This window comes from Mustelus asterias, chromosome 1, assembly GCF_964213995.1.
Source record: "Mustelus asterias chromosome 1, sMusAst1.hap1.1, whole genome shotgun sequence".
NCBI classification, from domain to species: Eukaryota; Metazoa; Chordata; class Chondrichthyes; order Carcharhiniformes; family Triakidae; genus Mustelus; species Mustelus asterias.
In genome coordinates this window covers 6,825,999-6,853,153 of record NC_135801.1, presented here as the reverse complement: position 1 = coordinate 6,853,153, position 27,155 = coordinate 6,825,999, and the positions used below count along the sequence as shown (strand labels likewise).

The 27,155-nt window shown below is 50.7% G+C and overlaps 1 protein-coding gene across 3 annotated transcripts in view; it reads left to right on the top strand.

Moving 5' to 3' along the window:
• LOC144490605 (bone morphogenetic protein receptor type-1B) overlaps positions 1-27,155 on the top strand; it is a 43,381-nt gene that overhangs the window by 13,722 nt on the left and 2,504 nt on the right. Inside the window, exons 4-9 of one of the 3 annotated variants that reach the window (XM_078208480.1) lie at positions 7,733-7,833; positions 13,078-13,216; positions 14,318-14,510; positions 19,751-20,048; positions 24,809-24,984; positions 26,318-26,448. In XM_078208480.1, coding sequence (XP_078064606.1) covers positions 7,733-7,833; positions 13,078-13,216; positions 14,318-14,510; positions 19,751-20,048; positions 24,809-24,984; positions 26,318-26,448 — 1,038 coding nt within the window. The remainder of the gene's footprint in view (positions 1-7,732; positions 7,834-13,077; positions 13,217-14,317; positions 14,511-19,750; positions 20,049-24,808; positions 24,985-26,317; positions 26,449-27,155) is intronic. The other 2 variants (XM_078208343.1, XM_078208415.1) reach the window with 2 other exon arrangements.

Here is a 27,155-nt window from a genome sequence, read left to right as displayed (position 1 = left end):
TCACAGGATACCAGGTTTGGTGCTAAATTTCAACGGGATCGTTCAGAAAAAAAATTCTTTGAGATCCAAGGCTGGAAGACTTTTAAAAAGCACATTGTGATTTCCAAACTTTAACATTGCTGAAAGAGAGACATACTGCCAAGACTTTTAATCTTGCACTCATCAGGACAAACACAAAAATGCCGAATTTCAAATGGTCATGGCAGCTTATGCCGCAGGAGAGTAGGGTAGTGATTGGTTGGCAAAGTGAATTTGATTGGTCGAGATGTTACCATGGAGAAAGCAACATGGGGAAACAGAAACACAGAAGATAGGAGCAGGAGGAGGCCATTTGGCCCTTCGAGCCTGCTCCACCATTCATCACGATCATGGCTGATCGTCCAACTCCATAGCCTAATCCTGCTTTCTCCCCATAACCTTTGATCCCGTTCACCCCAAGTGCTATAATCTAGTCGCCTCTTGAATACATTCAGTGTTTTAGAATCAACTACTTTCTATGGTAATGAATTCCACAAGTAGACCACTCTTTGGGTGAAGAAATGTCTCCTCATCTCCATTCTAAATGGTCTACCCTGAATCTTTAGACTGTGGCCACTGGTTCTGGACTCCCCCATCATCGGGAACATCCTTTCTGCATCTACCCTGTCTAGTCCTGTTAGAATTTTATAAGTCTCTGTGAGATCCCCCCTCATTTGTCTGAACTCCAGCGAACACAATCCTAACCTAGTCAATCTCTCCTCATACATCAGTCCCGCCATCCCCGGAATCAGCCTGGTAAACCTTCACTGCACTCCCTCGAGAGCAAGAAAAGGAGACCAAAGCTGCACACAATACTCTAGATGTGGCCTCACCAAGGCCCTGTATAATTGCAACAGCACATCCTTGCTCCAGTACTCGAAACCTCTCGCAATGAAGGCCAACATACCATTTGCCTGCTTTACCCCCTGCTGCAACTGCCTGCTTACCTATCGGCTCCTGCATGCTTACTATAGGCTCCTCAAGCTTCCGGGTAATTCACAAGAGGCACAAGGCTTGAACATGTTCCTTTTGTTTGCAAAGGACAAGTCCCTAATTATGAATATTTGTCACCTCCAGGAAGCTTAATTGAGCCACATTACGAGCTCGACTGATTATCTTAAATTGGTTGTTTATGTAGCTATTAGCACACTCAGGATTGTTTAACAAGTGCTGCCCAATCCCACAATCACATCTAACAGTAAATGTTTTGCAAGTGTGGGCTAGTTGCACAGCCCCACAGCTTTTCTTTTAAGGTGGAGCTGAAGATTCCTCCCTGGTGTCCTGACCAATATTTATTTTTCAACCAACGTCACTACAAACAGATTATCTGGTCATTAGCACGTTGTTGTTTGTGGGAGCTTGCTGTGCAAGGCTGGGCTGCCATGTTTCCAACATTACAACAGTACTTACATGTCAAAAGTTCTCAATTGGCTCTGAAACCCTTAGGGACAACTTGAAACCAAGAAAGCTGCTATAGAAATGCTAGTTTTTTACTTTGTGGCCTTCCAGCCACCCATCTACACCACCTAAGGTTATGTTTGGAGAAGGCAAATTCAACCCAACATCAAATAGTCTACTTTATTGTTGATTCCTGAGCAGTAAGCAGCAGATTGTGCCAACTGCTCAAGGAGCAGTGAAATGACTCCAATGCTCTTCCTCTCCAGGTCTGACCATGAGCGAGTCTTTCTTGTGAACTTAGAGAGGACGTGCTTACCCATGGCTGTAGAAGTCCCACTAATGTCCTTTAGGGAAGGAAATCTGCCGTCCTTACCTGATCTGGCCTACATGTGACTCCAGAGCCACAGCAATGTGGTTGACTCTCAACTGCCCTCTGAACAAGGGCAACTAGGGATGGGCAATAAATGCTGGCCAGCCAGCGACACCCATGTCCCATGAATGAATTTTTTTAAAAAGTGAACTTTCAGATTGTAAAGAATGAGTCAGGTTTTCTTAGGTTAAAACAAAGAACAAGGTAAGTTTATTGAAATTATTTCCTGAGTTAAGAAAATAGGTCAATTGCAACCACTTGTTCATACATCACACACATTTCCCTGGGCCCATGCGCAGAGGCATGCGCACACACATGTGCACACGCACACATGTATGAGCACACACACAAATGCACACACACACGCATGCAGGCATGCACGCACGCACACACACACGCATGCACACACATGGATGACTCTCTAAGTCTCTGACTCTGTTCTAATGAAGGGTCATCCGGACTCGAAACGTTGGCTCTGTTCTCTCTCCGCAGATGCTGTCAGACCTGCTGAGATTTTCCAGCATTTTCTGTTCATGAAAAGGTGGGGGAGGTGGTTCGATTAATACTGGTCGTGCGGCAGTGTGTGACTTCGCTTGGCAAAAGTCGGGAGAGAAATCACTTGGAGATTAAGTTGTACATAATGCAAAAGTGTGCGGATTAGGTGGATTGGCCATGCTAAATTGCCCCTTTGATATCAGGGGGACCATACATGAGGTTAAGGGGATAGAGCGTGGGTTGGATTGTTGTTGGTGCAGGCTCAGTGGGCCAAATGGCCTCCTCCTGCACTGTAGGGATTCTATGATTCTGATTCTTTAATCCAAGATTAAAGCAACCATTTGTCCAGAATTAGTCTGATCATGCATTTATTCTTAGAAATCTTAGAAACCCTACAGCACAGAAAGAGGCCATTCGGCCCATCGAGTCTGCCCCGACCACAATCCCACCCAGGCCCTATCCCATATCCTTACATATTTACCCACTAATCCCTCTAACCTACGCATCCCAGGACACTAAGGGCAATTTTAGCATAGCCAATCAACCTAATCGGCACATCTTTGGACTGTGGGAGGAAACCGGAGCACCCGGAGGAAACCCACGCAGACACAGGGAGAATGTGCAAACTCCACACAGACAGTGACCCAAGCCGGGAATCGAACCCAGGTCCCTGGAGCTGTGAAGCAGCAGTGCTAACCACTGTGCTACCGTGCCGCCCTGACATTCTTCTGTCTATGCTTTGCATGTTGATTGCACTTATTATTGCCAGCAACCCACTGCATAAGGGATAACTTGGATGTCATGTTGTGCGTAATTGTATGATTCACGCTATCTGGCGGGCCATTGAATTTCCCTGTAATATCGCTAGAGGTTTGCCCAGAGCATGTTCGCCACCTTGTCATGTCAGGGCTTCAGATACCCCCTTCCCGCTGACAACTCACAAACGTGTTTCAAATTGATAGATACTGACATTTTAAACCATTACAAACCACACATTTCAGAAGGAAATAAAGTGCTGGGCATAAATGCTAAACTGTTGATAAACGATGTAAGAGAGATTGCAGCCAGGCATGTTCAGCAGTGAAATGGGAAATAAACCCCTAGAGTCATGTCTCAATTTCAGCTAATGCTTCAACAGAGCGGAGACCGTCCACACCATTTATCTTGCGCTGGTGTTGGGAGAAAGCGATCGTACAATCTTTTCTTTCTGCCTCGGGAATGATTAGATATCGAGATTTTCGCCCATTGAAACCGAGAGTCTAGCACGTTCATTAGCTTTTGACTCCCTTACCTGGTCCTCCAGCCAGCAGAGGTCTGAGCCGCTTAAGAATTGTCCCACAAGTATTTTGATGAACAAGGTGCTCCACACGAAGGGGCTATCTTTTTTTCAGCAGAAACGGACGGCAGTAAGAGAATATTCCCCCCAGGACTGTCTTCATCTTCACTTTTTCATGGCTACCATGAAGTGGAAATCTAATAGCTTTATTTCAGGAAAGATCAATGGGTGTAGGGTTCATCTCGTTCATCTTGTTCAGCATTTCCTTTGCGGTCAGGATCTGGTTGGCAGCATTGAGGCTGATGAGTGTTGAAGGACAGCAGATTATGTACCTCATGAGCACTGATGAAGATAATGAAGTATAGGGTATTCTTTTATTTCTCTTCTTCTGAGGCAGGTGGATTGGCCGTGCTAAATGGCCCCTGAGTGTCAGGGGGACGAGCGGGGTAAATACGTGGGGTTTGACGATGGGGGCCTGGGTGGGATTGTGGTCGGTGCAGACTTGATGGGCCGAATGGCCTCCTTCTGCACTGTAGGGATTCTATGATTCAGTCGTTCGAGATCGAGGATGACTCGCTTCTCCTGCGATTCGATGGATTCTGAGTCGGCTGATGAGTCCAGTGCACAATCTGTCTCATGAAGGGCAGGTGGCGCTTGAAGAGTTGGGTAGATGGATTGCTTCGAAGTTTCTGCGCTCCCTCCAATGCCTGGAGTTCATCTCTGTATTTTGATTTGATTTGATTTATTATTGTCACATGTATTAGTACACAGTGAAAAGTATTGTTTCTTGCACGCGACACAGACAAAGCATACCATACATAGGGAAGGAAACAAGAGAGTGCAGAGTGTAGTGTTACAGTCATGGCTAGGGTGTAGAGAAAGGTCAGCTGAATATAAGGTAGGTCCATTCAAAAGTCTGATGGCAGCAGAGAAAAAGCTGCTCTTGAGTCGCTTGGTATGTGTATCTTTTGTATCTTTTTTCCCGGTGGAAGAAGGTGGAAGAGAGAATGTCTGGGGTACGTGGGGTCCTTGATTAAGCTGGCTGCTTTGCCGAGGCAGCGGGAAGTGTAGATAGAGTCAATGGATGGGAGGCTGGTTTGCGTGATGGATTGGGCTATGTTCACAACCCTTTGTAGTTCCTTGCGGTCTTGGGCAGAGCAGGAGCCCATACCAAGCTGTGATACAACCAGAAAGAATGCTTTCTATGATGCACCTGTAGAAATTGGTGAGAGTCATTGCTGACATGCCAAATTTCTTTAGTCTCCTGAGAAAGTAGGGGCATTATTGGGCTTTCTTAACTATAGTGTTGGCATGGGAGGACCAGGACAGGTTGTTGGTGATCTGGACACCTAAAAACTTGAAGCTCTCGACCATTTATACTTTGTCCCCATTAATGCAGACAGGGGCATGCCCTCCACTGCGCTTCCTGGAGTCGATGACAATCTCCTTCGTTTTGTTGACATTGAGAGAGAGATTATTGTCGTTGCACCAGTTCACCAGATTCTCTATCTCATTCCTGTACTCTGTCTCGTTATTGTTTGAGATCCGACCCACTACAGTGCTGTCATCGGCAAACTTGAAAATTCAATTGGAGGGGAATTTGGCCACACGGTCAAAGGTGTATAAGGAGTATAGTAGGGGGCTGAGAACACAGCCTTGTGGGGCACCAGTGTTGAGGATGATTGTGGAGGAAGTGTTGTTGCCTATCCTTACTGACTGAGGGTTAGGAAGTCTTGGATCCAATTGCAGATGGAGGAGCCGAGGCCCAGGCCATGAAGTTTGGAGATGAGTCTCGTAGGAATAATGGTGTTGAAGGCTGAGCTGTAAGTCTATGAATAGGAGTCTGACATAAGTGTCTTTGTTATCTAGATGTGGTCTGCTTGGACCTGATGAACCATCTCGATGTGTTTGGTGCCCCCTTGATTGAGTCTTCTCCATTTTAGTTTGCCTTGATGCTGGGCAGGTCGATTTGGGACTGGATGATGCAGTTGAACTGTCTTTCCTGTCATTGAATTTGGGGGATATCGCAAAGGCGCTGATAATGAGACTTCTCCAATGCTTTTATTGAACAGAAATGAGAATTGGGAATAGCAGTACGGCTCCACATTCTGTCACAATGGCTCCTTATCTTGAGTTGGGAAATGGAACTCTCACCAATGTGCTTCTTTTAAAACGCGGCGGCCAGAGTTTTATGACCTCACTTGGGCGAGGCTCGTAAAACTCCACCCGAGGCCAGTGGAGAATTCTGTTCTGTGAGCCGCGTCAGGGGTGAGTGTGGCGGTAAAATTCCGGCTGCCATCTCAAAATTGCTTCAAACTTGAGGGGGCAGCTTCTGTGGAAGTTTTTACCTTTAAACCTGGCTGTGCAACAGATAGAGAAGTGCATGCCTTGTCACAGATCAGATTCAGGAATATTTAAAACCTGGAGGATTTGCCAGCCTCAAAACTGGGCCCACACCAGCAGCTGATCACCAGGAAGCTGCCCGGTCATTTCTCTGCATGCTATTGGCTGCATTTAGTGCGGGAACCCTGCCAACAGAACTGAAAGGGAGGGAGGATAATCCCACTTAAGGTAGTCGGCGGAACCTGGGACAGTGAGGGGGGGGGTGGGGAGGGGGGCAGGAGCGCAGCCAATTAGGTGGCTGCAGCTGGAGCTGTTGTCCGTATTACAGGAGACCACCTATGATCCAGAGCCACCAGCCAATCAGCCAGAGGGGTAGGTGGGAGCTCAGCAGCGCCACCAGGTGCAGTGGCTACTGCTGGATCTGCACCTGCGGGATGAGGGTACCACTCATAGCCGGGTAGGTGGGGTCTGGGGGTGCCAGGGCCAGTTGGGGGAGAGGGCGAGAGCATTGTGGTGGCATTGCCGGGAGAGGGGGGGGGGGGCGGGTACCATTGCCACTCCCTTGACCAGAGACTCCCCCAAAACGGGTGTGACATCAAAGTATGTGCCAGGTTTGTGTGCGTCTCATTTAACCAGACCTCAACCTCAGCTCATCCCGACTCCTTTTGGAAGCAGGACGTTTTATAGTCTGAGGGGGTGAAATAACCTTATCTTTCTAGTACAATAACAGACTAGAAGCAACAAAACAGGCTGCATCAGTACAGAATGGGAGAGAAATACTTCAGTGATAAGGACTGCTTGTGAAGGCGTCCAAGAAAAGTATTTGTAAATATGTAGATTAGACACTTGCACCGTGTATCAATAATAAATACTTAGATTAAAGAAGAAATTCCAGGGTTCTGTATGTGTAAATTTTAACTGGGTGAAAGTTCTCTCTCTGTGCTCCACTTATTTTAACCATTTTCTTCTCCATCACCGTTGGTGGGGTACCTTCCTGGGCCCAAAGATCTTGAATCCCCTGCCGAAATCTCTCCCCCTCTCTCCTGTAATCATAGAACCCCTGCAGTGCTGAAAAAGGCCATTCAGCCCATCGAGCCCTGCGGCATGTGACAAAATGGCCAGAGTTTTACCACCCCGCCCGCCACGGCAATCGGAGCTGGCGAGGGGCGGACGACGGAAAGGTCCGTTGACCTTGGGCGTGATTTTCACGGTTTCAGGATGAGCGAGGCCATGAAATCCCACCCAATATCTCTTTGCTCAAACGTTTAGTGCAGCACGGGTGGCGCAGTGGGTTAGCGCTGCTGCCTCGCGGCGCCAGAGACCCGGGCGCGATTCCCGGCTTGTGTCACTGTCTGTGCGGAGTTTGCACCTTCTCCCCGTGTCTGCGTGGGTTTCCTCCGAATGCTCTGCTTTCCTCCCACAGTCCGAAAGACGAGCTGGTTAGGTGGATTGGCCGTGCTAATTTCTCCTTCAGTGTATCCAAACAGGTGGCGGAGTGTGACGACTAGGGGATTTTCACAGTAACTTCAATGCAGTGTTAATGTAAGCCTACCTGTGACACTAATAGATAAATTAAAGAGTAACCTGTCAGAGTGGGTGTCAGGTTTTTGTTAACTCTCCGTCGTGAGAAGCAATGTGGGGAAATCTTATTACATTAAGGATGCTCCACAAGTGCTAGTTATATTTCTCAATGATGTTACTGTGTGTCTTTACCCAGTCTTAATAAAAGAAGCAGATTGAGCCTTGCTGAATGAAAGGATTGCAGCCTCTAACATGTCCTTTGTTTGAGCATCACAAAGTATTTTACTCTGACTCACTCTCTCTGTTCTCACACAGATTTTGTCGATGGAAGCAGCCATCACATAGCGCTGCTGATCTCAGTGACTATTTGCAGCATCATTCTCGCTCTCCTCATCATATTCTGCTACTTCAGGTCTGTTCCATTCCGATATCAAATCCTGATCACAATCGAGTGAAGACCAATTATTTACAGCACTCTCTTTTATATTGTAATTGTTCCTTCTGCTCCTGTTCTTCCAACTCATATCAAATCCAACTCATCCGTCACCTCTTCCTTCACCTTGACCTGTACTGGCCCCCAGCATGGAATTGGAATATCCACATCCTTTATTCCAAATCCTTCCATCGCTTCACCGCTCCATCACCATCCGCATGGCCAACTCTCCGTGCTGCTTCCCGTCACGTGGCTGACAGCAGAATCCACGTCTGAATCAGACCCAATACTCCATACGCCACTTCACAGCTCCCCGAGACTCACTCACTCCCCGACACTCACTCCCCTCCCCGACACTCACTCCCCAACACTCATTCCCCTCCCCAACACTCACTCCCCGACACTCACTCCCCTCCCCGACACTCACTCCCCGACACTCACTCCCCGACACTCACTCCCCGACACTCACTCCCCGACACTCACTCCCCGACACTCACTCCCCGACACTCACTCCCCTCCCCGACACTCACTCCCCAACATTCACTCCCCGAGACTCACTCACTCCCCGACACTCACTCCCCACCTCGACACTCACTCCCCGACACTCATTCCCCGCCCCAACACTCACTCCCCGACACTCACTCCCCTCCCCGACACTCACTCCCCGCCCCAACACTCACTCCCCGACACTCACTCCCCTCCCCGACAATCACTCCCCTCCCCGACACTCACTCCCCTCCCCGACACTCACTCCCCTCCCCGACACTCACTCCCCGACACTCACTCCCCTCCCCGACACTCACTCCCCTCCCCGACACTCACTCCCCACCTCGACACTCACTCCCCGACACTCACTCCCCTCCCCGACACTCACTCCCCGACACTCACTCCCCGCCCCGACACTCACTCCCCTCCCCGACACTCACTCCCCGACACTCACTCCCCACCTCGACACTCACTCCCCGACACTCACTCCCAAACACTCACTCCCCTCCCCAACACTCTCTCCCTGCCCCAACACTCACTCCCCTCCCCGACACTCACTCCCCAACACTCACTCCCTGCCCCGACACTCACTCCCCGACACTCACTCCCCAACACTCACTCCTCTACCCAACACTCACTCCCCAACACTCACACCCCGCCCCAATACTCACTCCCCAACACTCACACCCCGCCCCAATACTCACTCCCCAACACTCACTCCCCTGCCCGACACTCACTCCCCGCCCCGACACTCACTCCCCTCCCCGACACTCACTCCCCACCCCGACACTCACTCCCTGCCCCAATACTCACTCCCCAACACTCACTCCCCTGCCCGACACTCACTCCCCGCCCTGACACTCACTCCCCTCCCCGACACTCACTCCCCAACACTCACTCCCCTGCCCGACACTCACTCCCCGCCCCAACTCTCATTCACCGCCCCAACACTCACTCCCCTCCCTGACACTCACTCCCCGACACTCACACACTCCCCGCTCCGACACTCACTCCCCAACACTCACTCCCTACCCAGACACTCACTCCCCAACACTCGCTCCCCAACACTCACTCCCCAACACTCACTCCCCAACACTCACTCCCCAACACTCACTCCCCAACACTCACTCCCCAACACTTACTCACTCACTGCCCCGACACTCACTCCCCGACACTCACTCCCCGACACTCACTCCCCGACACTCACTCCCCGACACTCACTCCCCAACACTCACTCCCCAACACTCACTCCCCAACACTCACTCCCCAACACTCACTCCCCAACACTCACTCCCCTCCCCGACACTCACACCCCGCCCCAACACTCACTCCCCGACACTCACTCCCCTCCCCGACACTCACTCCCCTCCCCGACACTCACTCCCCTCCCCGACACTCACTCCCCGACACTCACTCCCCTCCCCGACACTCACTCCCCTCCCCGACACTCACTCCCCACCTCGACACTCACTTCCCGACACTCACTCCCCTCCCCGACACTCACTCCCCGACACTCACTCCCCGCCCCGACACTCACTCCCCTCCCCGACACTCACTCCCCGACACTCACTCCCCACCTCGACACTCACTCCCCGACACTCACTCCCAAACACTCACTCCCCTCCCCAACACTCTCTCCCTGCCCCAACACTCACTCCCCTCCCCGACACTCACTCCCCAACACTCACTCCCTGCCCCGACACTCACTCCCCGACACTCACTCCCCAACACTCACTCCTCTACCCAACACTCACTCCCCAACACTCACACCCCGCCCCAATACTCACTCCCCAACACTCACACCCCGCCCCAATACTCACTCCCCAACACTCACTCCCCTGCCCGACACTCACTCCCCGCCCCGACACTCACTCCCCTCCCCGACACTCACTCCCCACCCCGACACTCACTCCCTGCCCCAATACTCACTCCCCAACACTCACTCCCCTGCCCGACACTCATTCCCCGCCCTGACACTCACTCCCCTCCCCGACACTCACTCCCCAACACTCACTCCCCTGCCCGACACTCACTCCCCGCCCCAACTCTCATTCACCGCCCCAACACTCACTCCCCTCCCTGACACTCACTCCCCGACACTCACACACTCCCCGCTCCGACACTCACTCCCCAACACTCACTCCCTACCCCGACACTCACTCCCCAACACTCGCTCCCCAACACTCACTCCCCAACACTCACTCCCCAACACTCACTCCCCAACACTCACTCCCCAACACTCACTCCCCAACACTTACTCACTCACTGCCCCGACACTCACTCCCCGACACTCACTCCCCGACACTCACTCCCCAACACTCACTCCCCAACACTCACTCCCCAACACTCACTCCCCAACACTCACTCCCCTCCCCGACACTCACTCCCCGCCCCAACACTCACTCCCCTCCCCAACACTCACTCCCCGACACTCACTCCTCGACACTCACTCCCCGACACTCACTCCCCGACACTCACTCCCCAACACTCACTCCCCAACACTCACTCCCCTCCCCGACACTCACTCCCCGCCCCAACACTCACTCCCCTCCCCAACACTCACTCCCCGACACTCACTCCTCGACACTCACTCCCCGCCCCAACACTCACTCCCCTCCCCAACACTCACTCCCCAACACTCACTCCATGCCCTGACACTCACTCCCCGACACTCACACACTCCCCGCTCCGACACTCACTCCCCAACACTCACTCCCTACCCCGACACTCACTCCCCAACACTCGCTCCCCAACACTCACTCCCCAACACTCACTCCCCAACACTTACTCACTCACTGCCCTGACACTCACTCCCCGACACTCACTCCCCGACACTCACTCCCCAACACTCACTCCCCAACACTCACTCCCCAACACTCACTCCCCTCCCCGACACTCACTCCCCTCCCCGACACTCACTCCCCGCCCCAACACTCACTCCCCTCCCCAACACTCACTCCCCGACACTCACTCCCCGCCCCAACACTCACTCCCCTCCCCAACACTCACTCCCCGACACTCACTCCTCGACACTCACTCCCCGCCCCAACACTCACTCCCCTCCCCAACACTCACTCCCCGACACTCACTCCTCGACACTCACTCCCCGCCCCGACACTCACTCCCCGCCCCAACACTCACTCCCCAACACTCACTCCCCTCCCCTCACTCCCCTCCCCAACACTCACTCCCCTCCCCAACACTCACTCCCCAACACTCACTCCCCAACACTCACTCCCCAACACTCACTCCCCGCCCCGACACTCACTCACCGCCCCGACACTCACTCCCCTCCCCGACACTCACTCCCCAACACTCACTCCCTACCCCGACACTCACTCCCCAACATTCACTCCCCAACACTCACTCCCCAACACTCACTCACTCCCCTCCCTGACACTCACTCCCTGACACTCCCTACCGCAACACTCACTCCTCGCCTCGACACTCACTCCCCTCCCCGACACTCACTCCCCAACACTCACTCCCCACCCCGACACTCACTCCCCAACACTCACTCCCCAACACTCACTCCCCGACACTCACTCCCCGACACACACACTCCCCTTCCCAACACCCACTCCCCAACACTCACTCCCTTCCCCGACACTCACTCCTCGCCCCGACACTCCCACACTCCCCGCCACTCACACACTCCCCTCCCCGCCACTCACTCCCCTCCCCCACAATCACTCCCCTCCCCCACAATCACTCCCCTCCCCCACACTCACTCCCCCTCCCCCACACTCACTCCCCACCCCGACACTCACACACTCCCGTCCCCGCCACTCACTCCCCTCCCCGCCACTCACTCCCCTCCCCCACAATCACTCCCCTCCCCCACAATCACTCCCCTCCCCCACAATCACTCCCCTCCCCCACACTCACTCCCCCTCCCCCACTCCCCGACACTCACTCCCCACCCCGACACTCACGCACTCCCCTCCCCAACACTCCCTCCCCTACCCCACAATCACTCCACTCCCCCACACTCACTCCCCCACACTCACTCCCCGACACTCACTCCCCGACACTCACTCCCCCACACTCACTCCTCCCGACACTCATTCCCCTCCCCCACACACACTCCCCTCCCCCACACTCACCCCCCTCCCGCACACTCACTCCCCTCCCGCACACTCACTCCCCTCCTCTCCCTGACACTGTCACCCAGCGCTCTCACTCTGTCACCCCTCTCCCCCCCGTCACTCCCTCCTGCAGTGATCTGAACGCAGGCGGAATGCTGTGTTCCCGAACCCTGTCTGAACAAGATGCAGCATTTCTTTAAGCTTGCTGGCGTGGTGGTGTGATTGTGTGTGTTACCCCTCAGGTGATGATTCGCACCTAGTGGCCTGTTACCCTTCCTCCCCTGTGCCCCCTCCCAAAAGGAATCTGTAAAGTGTGTTTAAATCGCGTGGGGAAATCGTGCAGTCGGGGCTCAGTCAGACCCAGCAGGTGTTTATCATCAGGCTTCCCATCGGAAAAGTGCCTGACATTAATCTGAGAAAAATAGACACCTCCAGAAAGATTCATCAACTGGATCATCAAAGGCAGAGTGGCGTTTCTCACTGAAATGGGGTCAGCGTGTTTTCAATGCTTGACAAACGCATCACTTTGATGAGAGATTTGGAACGCAGGAGAGAGCTCCGGAGAATGGTAAACACACTGTTTATATAACGGCTGCCCGCTATCAGAGCCTGTTTCATGAGGCTTTGCTCTCTCTCTCTCTCTCTTCAGGTATAAGAGACAGGAGGACAGGCCACGCTACAACATGGGCATCGAGCAAGATGAAACCTTCATCCCACCCGGGGAATCGCTGAAGGACCTTATTGAGCAGTCACAAAGTTCAGGCAGCGGTTCCGGACTCCCTCTCCTGGTGATTAACTTGTATTACAAGAGCCACATTTTACTCCGTGGATCTATCTATCAGACGTGGAGATGCCGGCGTTGGACTGGGGTAAACACAGCAAGAAGTTTAACAACACCAGGTTGAAGTCCAACAGGTTTATGTGGTAGCAAATGCCACGAGCTTTCGGAGCGCTGCCCCTTCGTCAGGTGGAGCAGACTGCATTCCAATCATTATTCTGTAAATTGAGTTTGTGTCTCTGTATGCCCTGTTTGTGAGCACTTCTCCACTCCACCTGACGAAGGGACAGCGCTCCGAAAGCTCGTGGCATTTGCTACCAAATAAACCTGTTGGACTTGAACCTGGTGTTGTTAAACTTCTTACTGGATCTATCAGACGTGCAGGGTGGAATTCTCCCCCCCAAAATTCCAAGCGTCAGATTCATGGGAAAATTGGAGTAATTCACGCTGTTTTTTTCCAGTGGGAGTTCAGATTAGAATCTCCCACACTCTGTGCAATGCAGGGGCCACCAGCGTGAATATCATTAGATTTCAGGGCGCGGGGCCCATTCACACCCGGGAAACGAGCGGGACTCTGCGCATACGCAGTGACCCCGAACTATCCTGTCTGTGCAGGAACACTCGCACACACACGCACACACACACACACACATGTGCACACACACATACACACACATGCACATATGCACATGCGCACACACATGCATGCGGGCACACGCACATACTCACACATGCACACGTGCACACGCACACGTGCACACACACACGTGCACAGGCACATGCGGGCACACTCACTCACTCACTCTCTCTCTCACACTCTCACTCTCCCACTCTCTTACTCTCTCACTCTCCCATTCTCACTCTCTCCCAACCTCTCCCTCTCTCTCACACACTCAAACACCCTCACATGGCCATTCACACACTCACACATTCTAAAACGCACACTCACATATCCACTCACTCGCCAGCCATCTCCCACCTTACCAATCACTCTCTGCCAACTTATAACTCTGTCTCTGCCTTTCTCTCTCGTGCACAGACGTGCGTGCGCACCCATAGTATCTCCAGCAGCGTGCTAAAGATGTTCTTGTTCATGCTTAACATCTGCCAGGTGCAAAGGACGATAGCTAAGCAGATTCAGATGGTGAAGCAGATTGGCAAAGGGCGGTACGGTGAGGTCTGGATGGGGAGATGGCGCGGCGAGAAGGTGGCGGTGAAAGTCTTCTTCACCATGGAAGAGGCAAGCTGGTTCAGAGAGACGGAGATCTACCAGACTGTGTTAATGAGACACGAGAACATCCTGGGTGAGTCAGTGTGGCGTGCTGCTCAGAAAAGACTTGACTGCACCAATTATCCTCCCTCATGTATTCATGGTCTGTGCACAATGACATTAATACAATTCTGGTTATTGACCACTTTGAGTTGCCACCAGTGTTAAACAATAACAGGTTGCATTTATATAGCGCCTTTGCAAGGTGCTTCACAAGCGTATTATCACACAAAATTTGAAATTAAGCACATAAGAAATTGGAGCAGGAGTAAGTCATTCCTGGGTCTACTCCACCATTCAATAAGATCACGGCTGCTCTGACCTTGCCCTTAACTCCCCTTTCCTGCCTGTTTCCCCATAGCCTTGGATTCCTCTACAGTTCAAGAGTCTGTCCATCTCAGCCTTGGCTATATCCAATGACCCAGCGTCCACCACTCCCTGGGATAGAGAATTCCACAATACTCTTGAGGGAAGAAATTCCACTTTGAAGAGGCGGCTGCTTTTTCTGCAACTGTGCCAATCCCCCTTCCCTCCCCTCCCCCACCACCACCCCGGGCTCTAGATTCCCCCTTCCCCCACCGGGGGAAAACATCCTCTCGTTCCTCCGTCCCGTTAAACTCTGTCAGAATCGCACACGTTTCAATAAAATCACTCTCATTCTTCTAAACTCTCATGACTCCAAATAAACCTGTTGGACTTTAACCTGGTGTTGTGAGACTTCTTACTCATGAGTATAGACCAACATTCCCAACTTTTCCTCATAAGACAAGCTCTTCATCCCAGGAATTGAGGCCAAAATATTGTGCGATGCAAAGAAGAAATTAGATATAGCTCTTGGGGCTAAAGGGATCGAGGGATATGGAGGAGAAGAGGGAATCAGGATATTGAATTTGATGATCAGCCATGATCAAAATAAATGGTGGAGCAGGCTTGAAGGGCCGAATGGCCTACTCCTGCTTCTAGTTTGTATGTTTCTATGAATCAGTCTAATGAATCAACCTTCTTTGGACTGCGTTCAACGCCATTACATTAAATTTTAGATGAAATTAAATTAAGCCAAGTAAAGAGATATTAGGACAGGTGACCAAAGGTTTGGAGAAAGATATTTTACAGATCAGGGCTCAAGGAAGAGAGGCTGAAAGAGGGAATTCCAGAGCTTCTGCTCTTGGCAGCTGAAGGCACAGCCACCAATGGTAGAGCAGTTAAAATTGGAGATGCTTAAGAGGTCAAAGTAGGAGGTATGCAGCGATCTCGGATGGTTGTGGGTTGAAAGAGATTATGGATCTAGGAACAGCTGGTCAGAGAAACTAATCTGTGGTTCCAGTGTTCCCAAAGTACCAATTGAATTCCAGGTGGGATTGGGCTATTTTCCTTTCTAAATAGGGTGATTGGTGGGGGTGGGTGAGTGGGAGAACCTTCAGAAATCACAATGTACTCAAACCTGTCGAGATTCCACATACTGGGTGGAATATTACAAGATTCTTTTCTCAGTGCCCAGCTAGCCCTGCCGCTTAGGCCCTGCCCTCCTCCCCCAGTGGGCATTGTCAAGGTGCTGGGCTGGCAGTGCCAGGGTGGCACTGCCAGGTTGGCACTACCCAAAGAGCACCCCCCTCTCGCCCTAGGCCTCCGCAGAGGGCTTCAATGGCCTTCGGATCTACCGGTGCGGCCAACATGACTGTTCCCCGTCCATGGGGAGCAGGTGTTTTCTTCGCTGGAGAGAATCTCTCCTGACGAGGCCATAAAGGTAAGCGAGCCCGGACAATTGAGCGCCAGGCTCACTAAACACACAGTAATGCTCATTAAAATATATTTAAATAATTTATTCAGCCTCTCGCCGGAAATCCAGCTCTCTCATAAGTCGCGAGAGCCGCGAAATCGGGTGGGATCCTGATTTCTCTCGCATGATTTACCAGCTGGCTCCTCCCATCGATGGGTGGGGCAAACCGGCAAAATCCCAGCCGTTGACTTTTCCAGTTCACCATTCTCTGAGCGGATACTGAGGGCGGAATGTTCCGGCACCCATCCCCCAGGCAGGATCTCCCAGCCCCGTCGAATACTGCAGTTGCTGGAATCTGAAACAAAAACAGAAAATGCTGGAAAATCTCAGCAGTCTGACAGCATCTGTGGGGAGAGAATAGAGCCAACGTTTCCAATTTGGATGACCCTTCGTGACGAAGGATCATCGAGACTCGACATGTTGGCTCTATTCTCTCTCCACAGATGCGATTAGGAACAGGGACCCATTGCCAAACCTCCCCCTCCTTCCTACCCCAGCCCTTGTTCCCGACCCCCCTCACCCTCCACCTCAATCCTGCCCTTCCTCGCCTGTGACCTGGGCTCCAGCGACATGCCCAAGGCCTTAGGCTGGTGTTGTAAGATGGAGCAGCCACCATTTGCTAGCTGAAGCTGCCATTTCAACAGGGCTGAAACTCTCTGATTGGCCAACATCTTTGAGAGGGCGGGGTTCCAAGGGCCACTGCTGCCCCAGTCGGGTGCCTGTGTGGAACAAGATGTGGCGGGTGGGCTTTCCCTGAAAGAGGTGGCATGGTCCTCTCACCAGCTGGAGAGCCAGCGACCAATATTCCTGTTGCCACCACAACAGCCACATTATTTTTCCTCATGTTATCCTTGTTTTTAATAAATAAGAAAGAGATGCCATCAGCTATGTAGGTCATTATTTGGGGTCAGATCCCATCCTTATCCTGTTTATTTCAATATAGGGCCCTAGATTTCTTTAATTAATGTAATAAAGCACCATTAATTTAGTTAATAAACATTCCCAGGAACTTTACAATGGCAAGCATGTAGATCAAGGATAGAATTTATCCATAAACTTATGAAAGAATCTTCCAGGTACAAGTTCCTCCTGTCTTTTTTTTGTGTAATAAATTCCTTTGGCCACATTAATAATGGGAAATGTCTCTTCCAAGTTTGCTGCAGTGTTGTACCCATCCTGCACCGCAGCACCTCTACAGGCAGGAGGAGATAATTGCAATGTGGCAAGTTCAGATATCCATAGACCTGAAGGGTGGGATTTTCCAACCGCGCTCGGCCCAAGGCCGGAAAATCCCGTCCGAGGTCAACGGACCTCTCAATGATCCGTGTCCCGCCCGCGACGATTCCCATGGTGGGCGGGACAGGAAAGTTCCATCCCAAGTCCTCCAATTGGGTGACTATGTCGTGATTTACAATCTCCGATGCATAAATTTTGCACAATCGCTCAAAGGGGGTGATGGTGCACCCATGGCGATGTCCCCTCTCTTTCCCCCCCGCTGCTCTATGTTCATTCCAGACAGGTGTGAAAGTTTAAATCATGATAGATAAAGTCCGGGACTGAGAGCTGAGTAAATCAGTCTATCAAAGTCATGCAGATTGCTCCCTGGGCTCGAGTTGACTTTCAGAATGCATGAAATCTAATCTGCGTTCTTGATTTTCCACAATTCACTGGAGTATATTGGCTTTGTTTTAGGTGCCTCTCATTCAGGTGACCTTGTAGCACTGATCGCTGAATTCAGACCCACTGGGACCTCACATAATCTTTAGCTAAACCTTAACAAATGAGGAAACAGGCTGAATGTCACAGCCGAGATGTCAATATTCCTCGTCATTTCAAGTACTGAAAGCATGATGTTAACCCAGAAGAGACCGCCTCCCCTCTCCCTCCCCGCCCTATCTTTCACTTTCTACATTGCCCCACACTATCAAAGCTCATTGGAATCTTTTCTTGCAGTCCGAAGCAGTTTACGGGAGCTTACCACAAAATGCCACAAGTGGCAGAGTTACTCAGCGAGTGAGTGATGCCATTGGCATGAACAAAGGGGATTGAAGAATGACCTGGCAAAGTCTTTATTGGGTGGTGGGGTGGAGGGCGGGGGAGATTAGGAGATATAAATATAAGGCAGTCACTAATAAATCCAATTGGGAATTTGAGAATTCTTTACACAGGGAGTGTTGAGAATGCAGAACCAGTCCATGTAATGTTTACACTCCAAACTATCCTCCTCCCTCACTGTGTACTTCATTACATCCTAAATAACCTATCAAAGATAGGGGCGGCATGGTGGCACACTACTGCCTCACAGTGCTAGGGACCCTCGTTCAATTCCCAGCTTGGGTCACTGTCTGTGTGGAGTTTGCACATTCTCCCCATGTCTACTTGGGTTTCCTTCGGGTGCTCCAGTTTCTTCTCACACTGGTTAGGGTGCATTGACCCGAACAGGCGCCGGACTGTGGCGACTAGGGAAATTTCATGGTAACTTCATTGCGGCGTTAATGTAAGCTATACTTGTGACTAATAAATAAACTTTGCGAACAAAGAAAATTACAGCACAGGAACAGGCCCTTCGGCCCTCCAAGCTTGCACTGACTATACTGCCCATCTGAACTAAAACCCCCTACCCTTCCGGGGACCATATCCCTCTATTCCCATCCTATCCATGTATTTGTCCAGATGCCCCTTAAATCTCACTATGGTATCTGTTTCCACTACCTCCCCCGGCAGCTTCTTCTCTGCTGCCGTCTATTCCTTTCTCCTTCAGTTTTTTACCCAGCTTCCCTTTAAATACATCTATACTATTCACCTCGGCCTCTCTCTGTGGTAACATCTTGGACATTCCCACTACTCCCTGAGTAAAGAAGTTTCCCCTCAATCCCCTGTTGGATTTATTAGCGACTGTCTTGCATTTATGGACTCTATCTGTGGTCTCTCCAACAAGTAGAAACACCTTTGTAATTTCTCTGTAATTTGGAAAACTTCTAGTGAATTCCCCCATACTATAAAGAGTTTATTTTACATTTCATAGAATCCCTACAGTGCAGAAGGAGGCTATTTGGCCCATCGAGTCTGCACCGACCACAGTCGCACCCAGGCCCTATCCCCGTAACTCCACATATTTACCCTAGCTAGGGGCAATTTAACATGACCAATCCACCTAACAGTCTTTGGAGTGTGGGAGGAAACCGGAGCACCCGGAGGAAACCCACGCAGACACGGGGAGAACGTGCAGACTGCACAGACAGTGACCCAAACCGGGAATCGAACCCGGGTCCTTGGCGCTGTGAGGCAGCAGTGCTAACCACTGTGCCACCGAGCCGCCCCCAAGATATCAACCCCAGCTTCTCCAGTCTCCAAGGTAACTGAAGTTTGTCGCTCCTTGCACCTCAGCACTCTCGACAGGGCCTTGACATTCTTCCGGGAGTGTTGACAGGATCGTTTGCCGAGAGGTTTAGCTAATTTGTTTGGGCAAAACTGATACTCGTGCTGTTTGTGTTTAGGCTTCATTGCTGCTGACATCAAAGGGACAGGATCATGGACCCAGTTGTACCTGATCACAGACTACCACGAAAATGGATCTCTATATGACTACTTGAAGTCCACAACCCTCGATACGAAAGCCATGCTGAAGCTAGCATACTCGACCGTCAGTGGGCTGTGCCACTTGCATACGGAGATCTTTGGCACACAGGGAAAGCCAGCCATTGCCCATCGGGACCTGAAAAGCAAAAACATCTTGGTGAAAAAGAATGGGATGTGCTGCATTGCCGACCTGGGCCTGGCTGTTAAATTTATCAGGTGAGGACGGCACCTTTTAAAAGCCACAGACTCCTCACTGACTTTGTTATTCTTGCCTTACCCCATCTGCGGGAAATTACAAAGGGTTGTGAACGAAGCCCAGTCCATCACGCAAACCAGCCTCCCATCCATTGACACTGTCTACACTTCCTGCTGCCTCGGGAAAAGCAGCCAGCGTAATCAAGGACCCCACGCCATAGAACCATAGAAAATTACAGCTCAGAAACAGGCCTTTTGGCCCTTCTTGTCTGTGCCGAACCATTTTATGCCTAGTCCCACTGACCTGCACTTGGACCATATCCCTCCACACCCCTCTCATCCATGAACCCATCCAAGTTTTTCTTAAATGTTAAAAGTTACCATTTACCACTTTATCCGGCAGCTCATTCCACACTCCCACCACTCTCTGCGTGAAGAAGCCCCCCCTAATATTCCCTTTAAACTTTTCTCCTTTCACCCTTAACCCATGCCCTCTGGTTTTTTTCTCCCCTAGCCTCAGCGGAAAAAGCCTGCTTGCATTCACTCTATCTATACCCATCAAAATCTTATACACCTCTATCAAATCTCCCCTCAATCTTCTACGCTCCAGGGAATAAAGTCCCAACCTATTTAATCTCTCTCTGTAACTCAGCTTCTCAAGTCCCGGCAACATCCTTGTGAACCTTCTCTGCACTCTTTCAATCTTATTTACATCCTTCCTGTAACTAGGTGACCAAAACTGTACACAATACTCCAAATTCGGCCTCACCAATGCCTTATATAACCTTATCATAACACTCCAACCTTTATACTCGATACTCCGATTTATAAAGGCCAATGTACCAAAGGCACTCTTTACGACCCTATCCACCTGTGACGTCACTTTTAGGGAATTCTGTACCTGTATTCCCAGATCCCTCTGTTCAACTGCACTCTTCAGAGTCCTACCATTTACCCTGTACGTTCTTCTTTGGTTTGTCCTTCCAAAGTGCAATATCTCACACTTGTCTGCGTTAAATTCCATTTGCCATTTTTCAGCCCATTTTTCTAGTTGGTCCAAATCCCTCTGCAAGCTTTGAAAACCTTCCCCACCGTCCACTACACCTCCAATCTTTGTATCATCAGCAAACTTGCTGATCCAATTTACCACATTATCATCCAGATCATTGATATAGATGACAAACAACAATGGACCCAACACCGATCCCTGCAGCACACCACTAGTCACAGGCCTCCACTCAGAGAAGCAATCCTCCACAACCACTCTCTGGCTTCTTCCATTGAGCCAGTGTCTTATCCAATTTACTACCTCCCCATGTATACCTAGCGACTGAACCTTCCTAACTAACCTCCCATGAGGGACCTTGTCAAAGGCCTTGCTGAAATCCAGGTAGACAACATCCACCGCCTTCCCTTCATCCACTTTCCTGGTAACCTCCTCGAAAAACTCTAATAGATTGGTCAAACATGACCTACCACGCACAAAGCCATGTTGACTCTCCCTAATAAGTCCCTGTCTATCCAAATATTTGTAGATCCTATCCCTTATCACACCTTCCAATAACTTGCCCACCACCGACGTCAAACTTACTGGCCGATAATTTCCCGGATTTCTTTTGGAACCTTTTTTAAACAACGGAACAACATGAGCCACCCTCCAATCATCCGGCACCTCCCCCATGAATACTGACATTTTAAATATGTCTGCCAGGGCCCCTGCAAGTTCAGCACTAGCTTCCCTCAAGGTCCGTGGGAATACCCTGTCCGGTCCTGGGGATTTATCCACTCTGATTTGCCTCAAGACAGCGAGCACCTCCTCCCCTTTAATCTGTAAAGGTTCCATGGCCTCCCTACCAGTTTGCCCTATTTCCGTAGACTCCCCCCGGACATTCCGCCCCCCCGGACATTCTCTCTTCCACCTTCTTCCATTAGGAAAAAGACACAAACATCTGAGGTCACGTACCAACCGAAACAAGAACAGCTTCTTCCCTGCTGCTGTCAGACTTTTGAATGGACCTTATATTAAGTTGATCTTTCTCTACACCCTAACTATGACTGTAACACTACATTCTGCACTCTCTCCTTTCCTTCTCTATGAACGGTATGCTTTGTCTGTAGAGCGCGCAAGAAACAATACTTTTCACTGCATTCCGATACATGTGACAATAATGAATCAAATCAGATCCATCACCCTTTTAGCTATTGTACTGCCCCACGAGTGCCGGTACCTCCGCCCCTTTGTCACAAGTGGCGATTGCACACTGAGCAGTTTAATCATGAGGGGCGTTGACGTCTACAACATGATAATCAGGCACAGGAACGTTAGGCTGAGTTTCATTTCCCTAACCCAGGCAGCCCAGCGGGTATGTTCTAACCACCTGCCAAGAACTGGGCTGAGATCTTCCGAATAACTGGAGACCCGGAGACTGAAACCCCCAAAGGCACTCACTGTCTGTGTGGCTGTGCTACTCACTGCTTGTGTCTGTGTGACTCTACTACTCACTGCTTGTGTCTGTGTGGCTGTGCTACTCACTGCTTGTGTCTGTGTGGCTGTGCTACTCACTGCTTGTGTCTGTGTGGCTGTGCTACTCACTGCTTGTGTCTGTGTGGCTGTGCTACTCACTGCTTGTGTCTGTGTGGCTCTGCTACTCACTGCTTGTGTCTGTGTGGCTGTGCTACTCACTGCTTGTGTCTGTGTGGCTCTGCTACTCACTGCTTGTGTCTGTGTGGCTGTGCTACTCACTGCTTGTGTCTGTGTGGCTGTGCTACTCACTGCTTGTGTCTGTGTGGCTCTGCTCCTCACTGCTTGTGTCTGTGTGGCTCTGCTACTCACTGCTTGTGTCTGTGTGGCTCTGCTACTCACTGCTTGTGTCTGTGTGGCTCTGCTCCTCACTGCTTGTGTCTGTGTGGCTCTGCTCCTCACTGCTTGTGTCTGTGTGGCTGTGCTACTCACTGCTTGTGTCTGTGTGGCTGTGCTACTCACTGCTTGTGTCTGTGTGGCTGTGCTACTCACTGCTTGTGTCTGTGTGGCTCTGCTCCTCACTGCTTGTGTCTGTGTGGCTCTGCTACTCACTGCTTGTGTCTGTGTGGCTCTGCTACTCACTGCTTGTGTCTGTGTGGCTCTGCTCCTCACTGCTTGTGTCTGTGTGGCTCTGCTACTCACTGCTTGTGTCTGTGTGGCTCTGCTACTCACTGCTTGTGTCTGTGTGGCTCTGCTCCTCACTGCTTGTGTCTGTGTGGCTCTGCTCCTCACTGCTTGTGTCTGTGTGGCTGTGCTCCTCACTGCTTGTGTCTGTGTGGCTCTGCTACTCACTGCTTGTGTCTGTGTGGCTCTGCTCCTCACTGCTTGTGTCTGTGTGGCTGTGCTCCTCACTACTTGTGTCTGTGTGGCTGTGCTACTCACTGCTTGTGTCTGTGTGGCTGTGCTCCTCACTACTTGTGTCTGTGTGGCTCTGCTCCTCACTGCTTGTGTCTGTGTGGCTCTGCTACTCACTGCTTGTGTCTGTGTGGCTGTGCTACTCACTGCTTGTGTCTGTGTGGCTCTGCTACTCACTGCTTGTGTCTGTGTGGCTGTGCTACTCACTGCTTGTGTCTGTGTGGCTGTGCTACTCACTGCTTGTTCCGACCATTCACAGGAGTTTCACATGTCTAATACTGAGAAATGTCCCAAATAAAATAATATTGACAGATATAATAGTTAAACTTGGATCTCGCTGCTTGATAGGATGGTAGAAGCAGGAATGTTCACACCAGGGGCATAATGAGGGGCACAGATCAGCTAGATAGTCAACATTTTTCCCAAAGGTAGGGGAGTCTAAAACTGGAGGGCATAGGTTTAAGGTGAGAGGGGAGAGATACAAAAGGGTCCAGAGGGGCAATTTTTTCACACAGAGGGCGGTGAGTGTCTGGAACAAGCTGCCAGAGGCGGGTACAATTTTGTCTTTTAAAAAGCATTTCAACAGTTACATGGGTAAGATGGATATAGAGGGATATGGGCCAAACGCGGGCAATTGGGACCAGCTTAGTGATTTAAAAAAAGAGGCGGCATGGACAAGTTGGGCCGAAGGGCCAATTTCCATGCAGTAAACCTTTATGACTCTATGATAACAGGACGGCACAGTGGTTAGCACTGCTGCCTCACACGCCAGGGACCTGGGTTCAATCCCGGCCTCGGGTCACTGTCTGTGTGGAATCTGCATATTCTCCCCATGTCTGTGTGGGTTTCCTCCGGGTGCTCTGGTTTCCTCCCACAGTCCGAAGATGTGCAGGTTAGGTGGATTGGCCGTGCTAAATTGCCCCTTAGCGTCAGGGGGATTAGCAGGGGAAATAAGCAAGGTTACGGGGATAGGGCCTGGGTGGGATCGTTGTTGGTACAGGCTCGATGGGCCGAGTGGCCTCCTTCTGTACCTTAGGCATTCTATGCCATAACATTTAAGAAGTATTTAGATGAGCACTTGAAACACAATGGCGTGCATGGCTATGGACCAGATGCTGGGAAATTAGAACAGATAGGTGCTTGATGGCTGATGCAGACATGATGGACTGAAGGGCCTCTTCCTGTGCTATAAATGGCCAAAAGCTTCCTTGTCTCGCCTGCTGCTGGAATCATAGCGGGCGAGATAACATCTGGCGCGGATCATTTAAAGCTCAGTTGAGCTGGGGCGGGAATTTGCGGTCTTGCGGTACGCGGGGACAGAGAATCCCGCCCAATGATTCTAAAGAGAATTGACATTGAGCAACATCATGAGAGGTTAATAACTCTCTTCCCTCTTCCTGTGCAGTGACACCAATGAGGTGGATATACCGCTAAACACCAGGGTCGGAACAAAACGCTACATGGCTCCAGAAGTGCTGGATGAAAGTCTCAATCGGAACCATTTCCAATCGTACATCATGGCAGATATGTACAGCTTTGGTCTAATCCTCTGGGAGATAGCTCGCCGTTGTGTGTCTGTAGGTAAGGCTGCCCTGTCTCACTCGCTCAGCTTATATTGTTGCCATCCCCATGGGCAAACGGCAAACCCAAATAACTAAATTGACTGAACGACCACAAAATCAATAAATTACCAGTAAGATTTCATTTTCTGTAAGTTTTAGTTTTCACACCAATCGGAATCATTATGAATGATAATTCAAATTGAAGGCTAGATTTCACTTTCAGAGCGATATTACACATGGGGAATTCCTGATACGATTATAAGCAGTGGTTGGGAGCTGTAGCCAGGTGAATTTGTGCTTTCTAAGTCATCTCTGGAGTTTTCTGGCCGTTCATGCCAGTGGGATTCTCGGTGAATGGAGATTGAGCTGAGCGCCAAATTCTCCACTCTCACTGGGGGTGGCAATGGTTGGAAAATTCCAGCCATAACGTCTGACAAGCAGCAATAGTGCGAACGGAGTTTAGATCTGTTTGAATAAAATAGATGCGTGCGTGTTGAAGATGGAGTCTTAATTTGTGAACTGTCTGCGAGGGGAGAGAGGTAGGTCCACCTGATGAAGTTAGCGACAGGACTGGGTTTTTTACAGCTTGCTTTAACTGGCTGGTGAGGGACAGCAGTGTGAAATCAATAAAAAACATGTTGTGGACTAACAGCTGTAAAAATGTCACGCACTGATTTTTATTTGAATGAGCGATTTATCACAGCAACAAATCTAAACAATCCCAACATTTGACACATATTTCAAAGATACAACCTTCCAAAGCTGCTCGAGATGCCCAGAGGTTGTCAGCCTGGCCAAACATGGTAGCAGACTACATGTGCTGTGCTAACTAGACACTCATTTATGGTTAGGTTTCACCAGTTTCCTTCCCATTGCTCCTCTAAGGTACAAATATGTGGAGGCAATGGCCTAGTGGCATTATTGCTGGACTATTAATCCAGAATCTCAGCTAAAGTTCCAGGGACCCGGGTTCGAATCCCCGCCACGGCAGATGGTGGAATTTGAATTCAATAAAAACAATCTGGAATTAAGAATCTACTGATGACAATGAAACCATTGTCGATTGTCGGATAAAACCCATCTGGTTCACTGATGTCCCTTTAGGGAAGGAAATCTGCCGCCCTTACTTGGTCTGGCCTACACGTGACTCCAGAGCAATAGCAATGTGGTTGACTGTCCTCGGGCAACTAAGGATGGGCAATAAATGCTGGCCAAGCAGCGATGCCAGGTCCCACGAATGAATAAAAGAAAAGAAGTACTTGAGGTGGGATCTGGAATTTCTCAGGATATATTTTGATCAAATGCATCTTGTGTTTGTGATTTGTCAATGCGGTATCCATCTCCATCTGCAGGCATTGTTGAAGAGTACCAGCTCCCGTACCATGACTTGGTGCCCAGTGACCCGTCCTTTGAAGACATGAGGGAAGTTGTGTGCATCAAACAGCTTCGACCATCATTCCCCAATCGATGGACTAGTGACGAGGTAAGGTGCATGCTGGTAAAGACTAGAATTAGGGAGGTGGCGAGGGTGATAAGACAGTCTATTACCCTGCCCTCTGTGAGACATTCACCCCAGGCCAATGAGTGGATATCCTCCTCTTTGCTGAGTGCCAGAATCTTCAGTAAAATTGAGTCACAACATGGAATAAAATCCAACACTAGACGGGGACAGTCGCACTCATAGGGCGGGATTTTCCGGTCGCACTCACCTCAAGGTTGAAAGTTCCCGCCCCCGACGTCAACAGACCTTTGCGTGGTCTGCCCCTGCCCACTACGATTCCCCTGCCATGGGAAGACTTATCACGCCATGTTCCACCTAGGTACTTGACAGGTCAGCGGTGGACCTACCCCAAGCATCAAGGACACCGGGAGTGTAAGTTGTGCCCTCCAAGAGTTGCCAACCAATCGGGGGACTGAAGTATGTATGTGTGTGTGGTGGGGGGGGGGGGGGGGGGGGGGGGGAGGGGGGGGGGAGGGGGGGGGGGGAAAGGGGGGGGGGGAAGGGGGGGGGGGAGGGGGAGGTGAGCGGGAGTGGGTGACTCTCAGCAGTGATACCCCCCCCCCCACAGCCCCCATTTCCCAATGTCAGATCCCTGAATTACTCTGAGCAATGGACATCCCCCTCCGGCCCCCCTCCCCCATCCTCCACCCAAGAGCCCCCCACAGGCAACCCCCCCCCACACACCACCC